At 36.4% G+C, this 12,389-nt stretch overlaps 1 protein-coding gene across 2 annotated transcripts in view; it reads left to right on the plus strand.

The window, feature by feature from the left end:
• The first annotated feature begins 622 nt into the window (after positions 1-622).
• Positions 623-12,389, plus strand: part of dr1 (down-regulator of transcription 1) — a 42,195-nt gene continuing 30,428 nt past the window's right edge. Inside the window, exons 1-2 of one of the 2 annotated variants that reach the window (XM_069939273.1) lie at positions 623-1,166; positions 8,586-8,633. In XM_069939273.1, coding sequence (XP_069795374.1) covers positions 947-1,166; positions 8,586-8,633 — 268 coding nt within the window. In that variant the 5' untranslated portion in view covers positions 623-946. The remainder of the gene's footprint in view (positions 1,167-8,585; positions 8,634-12,389) is intronic. The other variant, XM_069939274.1, reaches the window with a different exon arrangement.

Genomic DNA, 12,389 nt, shown 5'->3' on the forward strand with positions numbered 1-12,389 from the left:
TAACAAACACACGCTTATATCGTGTGGGCGCTAGCGCTATGGGTGGGTGGGGGGGGCACAGTCACTCCTGGGGGTGAGGGGCAACGGCCGCGAATGCCCCCCCCTTGGCGCCGGCCACGCTTTTGCTTCCAACGGGATCTGCTGACTTACTCCAGCACTTCCGTGTCTTTACTACAGTCACATTAATGGCAGACTTTCTTGTTTCATCCCAAATTAATTTTGCCTCATCTTTTCTTTTTGCAGATTTAATTTTGATTGCATTTTTTTTTTAAATTAGAGATACAGCATAGGTTAATACATTAAAAGCATCTCTGGGATTGAGGTAAATGCCTTGACTGCATTGTTCAAATTCAGATTCCAGATTTATTGTCAAGAGTACCTACATGCCACCTCATACAACCCTGAGATTCCTTTTTCATGAGGGCAAAGCAGAATTTCTACTTATGGAAAGTGCAAAGAATTTAAAAAAAACTACACTCGAGAAAAGATTCGTGTGTAAAAGAGAAGCATTTTCTGCTTTTGTTCCAGGTGCTATTTGAACTGCAGAGCTGGGAAGAGGGGAACTGGAACGTGGCCCTTCCGCCTGTCCCAGGGCAGGAACCGGAAGTGCAGCCCCGCACGGCTTCGCGGATGGTTTCCGGCGAGCGATTGAAGATGGCGCTGCCGTCGTGAGCGGAGCAATGAGGGAGGCGGACGGAAGGGGCTCCGCTCGGAGGTTTTGATGAGAGTGCCTGAAGGCCGGGGACTCGAGGCGATAGAGGGAGGGGGAGAGAGAGGAGGAGGAGGAGGAGGGATAATAAAGGAGGATAGTGAGAGGCCGCGTGGACAGGAGGGGGTGTTTAACCACAAAGGCCCCCCCCCCCCCCCCCCCCCGCGGGGACTGTGGCCGGGGGCCACCCCCCGAGTGGGAAGGTTTTTAATCTTTAAAAAGTATCTGAAGTGAATCATGGCTTCGGCGTCTGGGAACGACGACGACCTGACCATCCCCCGAGCGGCCATCAATAAGATGATCAAGGAGACGCTGCCCAACGTGCGGGTGGCCAACGAAGCCCGGGAGCTGGTGGTGAGCTGCTGCACCGAGTTCATTCACCTCATCTCGTCGGAGGCCAACGAGATCTGCAACAAGTCGGAGAAGAAAACCATCTCCCCGGAGCACGTGATCCAAGGTAAGGGGGTGGGGGGGTGGGTTTGGTGGGGGGGTGGGTTTGGGGGGGGTGGGGGGGTGGGTTTGTGGGGGGGTGGGTTTGTGGGGGGGTGGGTTTGTGGGGGGGTGGGTTTGGGGGGGGGGCTTCCTTTATTTCCCCTTTCGCCCGGGTCTGCGCCTGGGGTGGAAATTGTTCGGAAGCCGCCGTTTCTGTGGCCGGTCAAGTTGAGACTGAAATGTAAAATTTAAAAAAAAACGCGCAGTCTGCAGACACCGTGGTTGAAGTCACAACACAGTGCGGGAGAAACTCAGCCCCTCATCTCGATCCTGAAACGTTGCGATTGCTGTATAAAGTGCACTGTTTGACCAGTTGAGTTTCTCCAGCATTGTTATTACTCTGAGGTTTCCAGCTCCCATTGGGGTGGAAGGAATCCTGCATTGGGTCATGATGAAATCTTTTATATAGGATTGAGATGTATTTGGTAAAATAAGGATGTGTATTTTATGCTATCCATGCCTCACTTTATCTACAATAAGAACATAAGTGAAGAAAATGTTCACTAACTGCACTCTGGAATTGGTTCGACGGTATTGACACCATGGATGTAAATTGTTGCACACTTTATTAAAAGATGTTCACTCACTGCACTCTGGAATTGGTTTGACGGTATTGACACCATGGATGTAAATTGTTGCACACTTTATTAAAAGATGTTCACTAACTGCACTCTGGAATTGGTTTGACGGTATTGACACCATGGATGTAAATTGTTGCACACTTTATTAAAAGATGTTCACTAACTGCACTCTGGAATTGGTTTGACGGTATTGACACCATGGATGTAAATTGCTGCACACTTTATTAAAAGATGTTCACTAACTGCACTCTGGAATTGGTTCGACAGTATTGACACTATGGATGTAAATTGTTCCACGCTTTATTAAAATACTAGTGAAAATAAGCAAACTTTAAAAATACAATTTGATGTATTTCAGTTATCTCTGCTTTTCATTCACAGCACAGATTAGTCCATTTTTCAACACAAAATAGACATTTTGGTTTGAAGTATGAGAACTAACCCAAAAAAATCATTTGATGGATGAGAGTATGAAACTCTCTTCTGGAGAAGCCTTTTAACTAGCTTTGTAATCTTGTGAATGATAAAGGTGGATATACATATTTCAGATTGACCTGGAGCAGGTGTGAAATTTTTATGCACCTTAATCTGGGGTGAATTTGTATTGCTTCATTGTAAAATCCAATTATATTCTTTAACCTATGCACGTGATTTAATTAAAATGGAAAACTGTAACTGTCTGTTCACATCTGCAGTTTAATATGATCTGGGATCTGTTTGCTCTGAGTGAAATAAATAGTTCAGTGTTCTTTGATCTAGTGAGAAGGTTAATTCTGTATCTAGAAAATCATTTCAATATATTCCTAATAGGCTGGTACATTTTTTCCTTCAGAGGCTGTCACTGTAGCATATTTCCTTCGGTACATGTTTTTGTTACTCAGGTACTGCTCTTTACAAATAACTAAAAAGGGATTGGGACTTTGTGAAAGTTTTTTGTCAATTGCTTTGGTGGCTGGGGTTGAAATTTTTTTGAAATATTGTCTCAGCATCTAGTTTGTAGGGAATTATGCAAGTAGGACAAGTTTAATCATATAGAGGAAGTTCCTTATTAAAAATATAAGCCAGTTTTTTTTAAATTCAAAATAATTTTCTACAATTTGTCTTTATCACATTACAACTTGTATAAACAGCCTAGGTTTTACTACTGGATCTATGTCAGGCATGTTGATTAGTGACAAGAGGCTTGAATGAGCCAGCCAGCCATTTCCTCTCCTTTCAGCAGTTTAAAATACTGTCTCAGAAATGGCAATGTTTACATATTTACTGTTGACCAAGATCTGGAAATGTACCTGAATGCTCATTGATTTTCTGGAGTATTTGTAGACTGCATCATAAGATTTATTCATCTTTTACAAACTTCCACTTTTTTTTAGCAAATAAAATGTCTTTTGTACTTCAAAGCAAAACATTGCAGTTCCCTTTAGACGTATTTAAGTATTTAACCATTGAAGCTGGTTTCAGGATCCCAGTGGGCATATGAGCACAGCTGAAGAACAAATGACATGATTTTCACAGACTGTTTCTTTTTCAGCTGCTTTTAAGCTGAAAGTTGTTGAATATACCAAAGACCATGGAAATCGCCCTATAAAAAGACACGGTGTGAGCAAATGCAGCGTTCGTTTATGATGAAAACAGAAAGTTTGGGTAGGTTTTAAGAAAAACTGCCAAATTGTTTAGTTCTAGAAGGCAAGGTTTTAAAGAAATGTTTGACTGGTCAATTAAAGGTATTGACTTGTTAATGAATCAAAGTGATTCAACTAAAATTGTGTTTATGATGAATACATCAGAAACAACATTGTTACTAAGATTCAACTGTTGCCTGAGCAGAAAATAAACAGTATAACTGGGATTTTCCAATTTTGACTGCTGTTTTGAATTTGTGTGACATTGGCTTCAAAAAGAAAGTCTGTCCAGTAGTTTGAAGTCTTTTTGACTGAAATACCAGTTATTGCTAAGCACAGTTTATATTGCTTATTTGAAGTTCATAGTTTTGTGAATTTGGCTTAATGTTCAAAATCAATTGTCCTGTGTGTGTAATGGCATATTTAACACATCCATTTATATAATTATCTTGCATACATTTTTAAAATTACTTGGCAATGATAAGTTTTTTGGAATAGTTCAATTTGCATGGACAGTGCAAGGTAGCCTTCTACTAAAAATATGGTGGTTAAATCTGTGCACATGGTCTTAGAAGTCTGACATACCCACAATGCATGTTTGGGCTTATTTGCTTTTAAGCCTCAGGAAAAATGAATTGATGGTTATTTTTATTATGAAACTTCTTCAGGGGAAAAAAATACTTTCATCCATTTTCCTGTAATGATTCCCAAGATTAGCGAATACTATCCATACATACTGTGTCCTCCATGATGTTTGGGACAAAGACATTTTTTCCCCTTTATTTGACCCTGTGTTCCACAGTTTTAACTATGTAATTAAATAATACACATGGAATTAAAGTGCAAATTCCAGATTTTATTCACAGTTATTTGTATCCATTTTCTTTGATCATGTAGAAAATTACAGCACTTTTTTCTCCAGAGTTTCCTCATCAGGGCACCATAATGCTTGGGACATTTGGCTTCACAGGTGTTTGTGAAATCTTGGGTATGTTTAATTGCTTCATTAGTGCAGGCTAAACTTTAGATCAGTGGCTTTCAAACTTTTTTTTCCCCATTCACATACCACTTTAATTAATCCTGATGCCATAGGTGCTCTGTGATAGTAATGGGCTACTTAAAGTGGTATGTGAGTGGAAAGAAAAAGTTTGAAAACTACTGTTTTAATCGCACCTAATTGACTCTCTGAGCACAGTTTCATAACTCCAAAGGAAATGGACCAATGACAATTTTTCCTCAAGCATTGTATTTCAATAACAATTGGGTCTAGAGCAGTGGTTCTCAGCCTTTTCTTCCCACTCACATACCACCTTAAGTAATTCTTCCCTAATCACAGAACACCTATGGCATAGGGATAGAAAAAGTTTAAAAACCACTGCGTTAGATCAACTTTGGAGTCTAGTTGCCATTTTTCAACATGAGGGCCAGAGTTTTGCCCATGAAAGTCAAAGAAGCCATTATGAGGCTGAGAATCGAGAATAAAACAGTAAGAGACATTGCCCAAACTTTAGGATTACCAAAACAACTGATTGGAACATCATTAAGAAGAAAGAGCATACTGGGAGCTCAGAAGTCGCAAAGGAACTGGTATTCCAAGAAGACCTTCGACAGAATGCTTACCATAATGAAGAAAAATCCCCAAATGACAGATCATTAACAATATTCAAGATGCAGGTGTGAATATTATCAAGATGCAAACTTGTGGCATGCTTTGGATCTTGGGCAGTTCTTTTAAGCCTTCACGTTTTGCTCTTGCCATCACTCTTGGTCTCATCTGTCCACAAGAACCTTTTCCAGAATCCTGCAAGTCTTTTCAATACTTGGCAAACTAATCGGGCCATCCTTTCTATGGCGAACTAGAGTTCTCATCTTGCAGAGGCCTCTCTATTTCTTTTCATGAAGTCTTCTGCGGACAGTAGTCATAGACGTATCCATACTTGCCTCCTGAAGATTGTTTCTGATCTGTTGGACATGCTTTTAGGGATTTTCCTTCATTATGAATTCTTCTGTCATCAGTAGTGGAGATCTTAAAATACCAGTCCCTTTGCGATTACCGAGATCACCAGTATGCTTTTTCTTCTTAATGATGTTCCAAACAGTTGATTTTGGTAATCCTAAGGTTTGGGCGATATTTCTTACTGTTTTATTCTTGTTTTTCAGCCTCATTATGGCTTCTTTGACTTTCATGGGCACAGCTCTGGACCTCCTGTTGAAAAATAGCAACTACAGACTCCAAAGGCATAGAAGCAAGCCAAGCTCTCTTCTACCTGCCCCAATGAAGCAATTAAACAGTCCTGAGTACTCACAAGGCAAATGAGGGGACTAGGTGTAAAGAGTGGTGTGATTTCTTCATGATCAAATCAACATGTACACAAATAACATCGAATAATATCTGGAAGGTATCATTTAATTAACCTTTGATGAAGCCAAGCACCTTGGCACAAAATCCTGAATGACCAGACGTATCTTACACCTAAATTTACAGTGGTGAAGGCAACAGAAGTCCTAAATTTTCTGAGACACAACTTCCATCATTGTTCAACTTCTGACAAGGAGAAGTTGTACTTCACCCAGTAGCTGCATGGGACCCATACACAAGCATAAACACTACTACCATTGAACGAGTCCAAAGACAAGCAGCCTGATTTGTCACAAATACATATGGAAGAGAAGCGAGTGTTACAAAGCTCTTGGATTCATTAAAGTGGAGCTCTCTCCAAGACAGAAGAGAAGCACACCCCCTGACCTGCTTTTACAAAATACTAAACTGCCAGCTCCATTGTAGACTGCCAATTCTACACCAAACCAAGCCTGCTAGGACCGGACAGGGGCACGCAACCCAATTTGTAGTGCCATCTTCCAAGACAGATGTGTACAGCAATTCATTCTTTTCCCTGTACAGTTAAAGCATGCAACAATTGCCCTATCATATTCAAACAGACCCAATTAAATTTAAGACAGCTCTTCAAAAATTTCCTCCTTGAGCACACCTTCCCCCACCTCCAGTTTAAATTCCATATTTAATATTTTGGAGGATCAAGAACCAAAAATTACCGGGGGTGGGGAGTGCCACATGATGATGTGGGGCTAGACTTCAATTTTCTCCTCTCTCCGAAAAAGTTTTTAAAAAGAGTTAAGAAGCCTGAACTGACTGCAAGAAAATGAAAGAGAAAGCTATTGGAAGGTCTTCAGAACAATAAACAATGCCTCCTAAGAAAGATAAACTGTTACTTTTCAAAAACTTGAACAAGAAAAAGAAGCTAATAAAGAAGAGAGGCCGACCTTGAAGGATCCTGGAGCTCTTCAGAGGCAAATAACCGTGGTGACAGACCTGGACCTGGGGAGACCTTGGACATAATTGTCCAAGGTCTTCCCCCGATAATGGTTGACTGCCACGGGTGCAGAAGTGACACTGTGCAGAGCACAAAAAAAGGAGGCAAATTTCTTTATATAAAAAGAAAGCTCAAGAAACTGCTTGCTCCAGTGACCAAGAAGAAGAAATGTATGTTGAACAGAGTTTTGGCCAAAAAACAGGAGAAAATAAAGGAGCCTTGTATATCTACAACTGAAATGAAGAAATATTTGGATTCTTTCCAGCAAACTTTGTTACAGTTAACAATGGAAGTTAAAAAATGTTATGAGGGTATAATTGAAAATAAGGGTTCTACGAAGAAGGTGGATAGAATGATGTTGCAAATGGAACAAAAAGTTAAGTGATGGATGCGAAAATTAAAGGTAATGAATTTGAAATTCAGCATGTTAAAGAGCAAATGAAGAAGGTTCAAGCTGAGGTGGCTGCAACTAAAGAATAATTAACTCAAAATATTGATGTGTTTAGAAAATTTTAATAGAAGAAATAATATAAAAATTGTCGGACATAAGGAAGGCGATGAAGAAATTTTTACAACGTTGGATTTTGCAAGCTTTGGGTGTAACTGAATTTCAAGGAGATATTGAGATTGAAAGAGCTCATTGAGCATTACAACCTAAGCCACAGCCAGATCAGAAGCCGCGTTTGATTCTGGTCAAGTTGCTTCATTATGAAGTGAGGGAGAAGATCTTGGAGCTGGCTGCGAAGGAGAGACAATTGCCATTGATTTATAATAATATTTTCTTTTACCCTGATACAAGTTTTGATTTGTTGAAAAAAAAATTAAAATAATTAATGCTGTTAAAAATGTGCTATGGGAAAAAAGGTACCCACCAGTATTAAAAGTTTTTGTTTTGCAGATTTGTTGCCTGAGAAAATGAGATGAGAGCTGGGAGATATTTGAAGAGAGAGAGGAAGTGGAAAGATTGCAGTTGGGGATGTATAATGAAATGATACAAGTTTTAGGAGGAGAGAAAATATTAAGCTGCTTTCAGGTGGCCAGAATATACAATTGTAAAGCGGCCTATTCTACCCCAATGCGTCTGTCAGGTGGCTACCTGAAAGTGGAGAACCCGGCCAGGAGGAGCACTTGCCTAACCCTCCTCCTATATTCTCTGGCTCGGAGAATCCCCCGTTGCACCTGAAAGCAGCAGTGGGACTATGGCCACAGACCACAGGAGCCGGCATTTGTTCGGACGTGGCTCTCCTTCAGGTGACAGAAAGGCATCTTCTCCGTGGCCACCTGAACGTCCCAGCTGAACTCCTCCAGCTGTGTCTGCCGGCGCATTATCTGGATCCGAGCACCTGAAAGCTGCTTTAGAGAGGACAGTTTTTACCCAATAGATCTGTGTATTAAAAAAAAAAAAAAAAAAATGAATTGATCATTGTAAGTTTGAGTAGATTTGAGACATAAGAGATAGTATAATTTCGGGGGGAGTTAGATGAGAGTATGAGCCTGGCCTCTGTGGAATCTAGTGGTTTTTGTTCACAACTCCTATAGATCAGGGTATGAAGACTCTTTAATAATATATACCTTTTTTTTGGGGTGTAGGGTTTCTGTTCTTTCTTTCCTTTCCTTTTTCTCTTTAATACACCTAAATTTAAAAATTGTATTATGAAATGTTTAGTTAGAATTTTGGATGTAAGAAGAGTGGAGATGGAAAGTTAGACAATTATTGGATTTTGAGAGTTTAGATTGCTGATAAATTCAATTTTATTAGTATTAATATTAATGGGATTCAGAATCAAATCAGAAAAAAATTATTAGGTTTGTATGGGAAAAAAAAATAAATTGACAATTTTTTTTACAGGAAACACATTTGATGGAAAAAGAACATCAAAAATTAAAAAGAGATTGGGTAGGAACAGTAATAGCATCATCTTTTAATTGTAAGGCTAGAGGTACAGCAATATTAATTAATAAAAATTTACCTGTTAAAATGGATATTAATATAGATGTAATGGGGAGATACATTATGGTGAATTGTTAGATTTATTCGGAACAATGGACCTTAATGAATGTATATGCATCAAATGTAGATGTTGGAAAATTTATGCAAGATGTCTTTATGAATTTACCAATGCCAAGGGGAAAGTTATATTGGGAGAGGATTTTAATTTTGCTTTAGACCCTAAATTAGATAGATCAGTAGATAGAATGGTGAAAAATAAGGTAGCAAAAATGGTAACAGGTTTGTTGAAAGATATGGATTTAGTGGATATATGTAGAAAAATCCACCCAAGTGAAAGAGATTATTTTTATTCTTTTCGATTTAAAACATATTCATGGATAGATAATTTTTCAGTTTCTGCACAGCTTCAATATAGAGTACAAAGAGTGGAATATCAAGTGCGGGTTTTATCAGATCATTCACCTTTAATTTTGTCTGTTTCATTGGAAGAAAGTTAGATTATAGATGGAGGTTAAATACTATTCTGTTGAAGAAATGGGAATTTTGTGATATTATGAGGCAACAACATTTTTTTCCTGACACTAATAAGGATTCAGTTGTGAGTAAGTTTGTATTATGGGATTCAATGAAGACATATTTGAGAGGTCAAATAATAAGTTAAACCAAAAATAAAAGAATACATGAAAGAAGTAACTCAATTAGATAAAGAAATAATGAAATTGGAGCAGGAAATTCAAGTACATAAAGACGAGAGGAAGAGAAAATTGTTAAAGAAATTAAGACTTAATGCTGTGCAGACTTATAGAGTGGAGAGAGATATAATGAGAACATGACAAAAATCTTACAAGTTGGGTGAAAGGGCCCATAAAGTTTTAGCATAGCAATTAAAAATGGAACAGATTTCTAGAACAATAATTGCAACTAAGAAATGATCAGGACAGATAACTTACAAAATGCAGGAAATATGATAATTTGAAAAACCTTTGTGCTAAACTTTATCGTTCAGAGTCTGAGAGATGATAAAATAAGAGCTTATTTGAAACAAATTAAATTACCGCTGTTAAAGGAGGGCGAAAAGATAAGACTGTCCGAGAATTTTTCAGAAAAAGAAGTTTATGAGACTCTAATGTCTTTACAGAATAATAAGGTGCCAGGTGAAGATGGTTTCCCACCAGAATTTTTGAGTTTAAGGAGCTATTAATACCTGTATTGATGGAGGTATTAGGTCAAATGAAAAAGGTTTATGATCTACCTAAATCTTTTAAAACAGCATTAATAACTCTTTCCAAAAAAAGGGAAAGATTGTTTACAGCCTATATAGACCTATATCATTATTGAATACAAACTATAAAATTGTAGCGAATTGTTAGCTAATGGATTAGTTGAAGTTTTGCCAAAATGATTCAATTTAAACTGGTTCTATTAAAAATAGAAAAGCTGCAGATAACATAGTTAAATTTTTAAGTTTGGTTAATTTAGCACAAAATAGGAAGATTCCCGTGGTAGTGGTAGCATTAGATGAAGAGAAAGCATTTGATCGATTGGAATGGGATTAAAAAAAATAAAATTGAAACACTTTATGCTTTTGGGATTCCAAATACTTTTATAAACTGGATAAAGGCGTTGTATAATCAACCAAAATCAAAAGTGATTACCAATAAACAAATCTCACAACCCTTTTTGCTTGAAAGGTGTTCTGGACAAGGTTGCCCATTTTCACCCTTTTTGTTTGCATTAGCGATTGAACGATTGGCAGAAGTAATTCAAACTGATAATCAAATGAAAGGATTTGACGTAGATAATGAAGAACATAAAATTAGTTTATTTGCTGATGCTATAGTATATTTAACAAGACCAGAAATATCTTTAAATAAGTTTAATGAGAGATTAAAAGAGTATGGGTTAGTATTGGGTTGTATAGTGAATGTTGATAAAAGTAAAGTAATGCCGATGGATTACTCTCAATGTAAAAGATTTGACAAAATTTAAATGGAAAAATGAAGCAATTAAATATTTAGGAATTAAAATTAGTATAAATATAAGTAAGTTGTTTAAACTAAATTATTTACCATTTTTTTTAAAAATTGGAGGAGGATGGAAAGATTTACTGTTAATAAGTTTAATATTAATAAAGATTAATGTTAATAAGACGAGTGAATTGTATGAAAATGAATATTTTTCCAAGAATACAATATTTGTTTCAGTCATTGCCCATTCAATTACCATAATTTTTCTTTCGAAACTTGAATAAAATAATACGTGAATTTCTTTAGAAAGGTAAGATGTCAAGAATTGGTTTAGAAAAATTAATGTGAAAATTTGATCAGGATGGACTAAGACTACCAAATGTTAAGAATTATTTTAAAGCAGCAAAATTGAGGTTTTTGTCCTCCTGTTATCAAAGGGGTGAAAAACCAGCTTGGATTCAAATAGAAATGAATAAAATTGGTGAATCTATTCAGGAGTTGATTTTGTATAAATGGATTAGTGAGTCATTTAAAGGAACTAAAGATTTTTCCATATTGAAACATATTTTAAACATATGGAATGAAATTCATATTGAGAGAGGAATTAAAAATTATCAATTACCAAAAATGTTGTTAAAACAAAATCAACTTCTTTTTACTTTGAAGAATTCTTTATTTGATAATTGGTGTAGTAAAGGTCTACAGAGAATAAAGGATTGTTTCTTAGAATTTTTTTCTTAACTTTTGATCAATTAAAAGATAAATACAATATACATAATACAATTTTTGAATATTATCAATTAAAAATGTATTTGAAAAAGAGACTGGGAGCAGATTTGACACTCCCTAAACAAAGTCAATTTGAAGATATAATAACAGATTCATTTGTTGCTAAGAAATTTATTACTAATATGTGTGATGAATCTGTGTCATAGATGAATCTTGTATAGTCTGCTTTACTGACATTGGACGTGTATTATTTTTCTACCACTAAAGACACTCCCCTTGGGTATAACTGTGTATGCACCCATTATCATTCATTCTTGTACCACTAGTTTCTGCTAATAAAAGCCATGATTTCTGGTTAACTACTCAGCCTTCGTCTTCTTCATTAACTGGCACTTCAATATGTATATAAAGTTACAAGAAACTGTAAAGAAAAAAAGATTTATATAAATCAAAAATCTGACGGGAGAAAGATTTAAATATACAAATTCAGGAGGAGATTTAGTCAAAATTATGTTATGAAAGTGTTATGAATACAGTAACTTGGATATCAAATGGTTCAATATAATTTTCTTCATCAATTGTATTAAACTCCACATAAATTAAATGGACTTGATCCTAATTATTCAAATAAATGTTTTCCATGTGTGAAAGAAATAGGGACTTTTTACATTCAATGTGGTCTTGTGAAAAAGTGGAAAGGTTTTGGAATGAACTGAGTTTATTATTGGGGCAAATTATGAAGATAAAGATATCAAAGGATCCAAGAATATTTTTACTTGGAGATATTTATGAAAAGGATATAAAATTGAAATTGGACAAATACCAAGAAAATTTTTAAAGTTTTGCAATAGCAACTACAAAGAAAGATGATCGAGAAGTGTTATTAAGTAGATGGTATAATGAGATGCAAAATTGTAGACCTTTGGAAAAAATTATGTATAGTTTAAGGAATCAAGTTGAAAACTTTTATAGTATTTGGAAACTATATAGAGATTTTATGGATAAT

Source organism: Narcine bancroftii, chromosome 5, assembly GCF_036971445.1.
Source record: "Narcine bancroftii isolate sNarBan1 chromosome 5, sNarBan1.hap1, whole genome shotgun sequence".
NCBI classification, from domain to species: Eukaryota; Metazoa; Chordata; class Chondrichthyes; order Torpediniformes; family Narcinidae; genus Narcine; species Narcine bancroftii.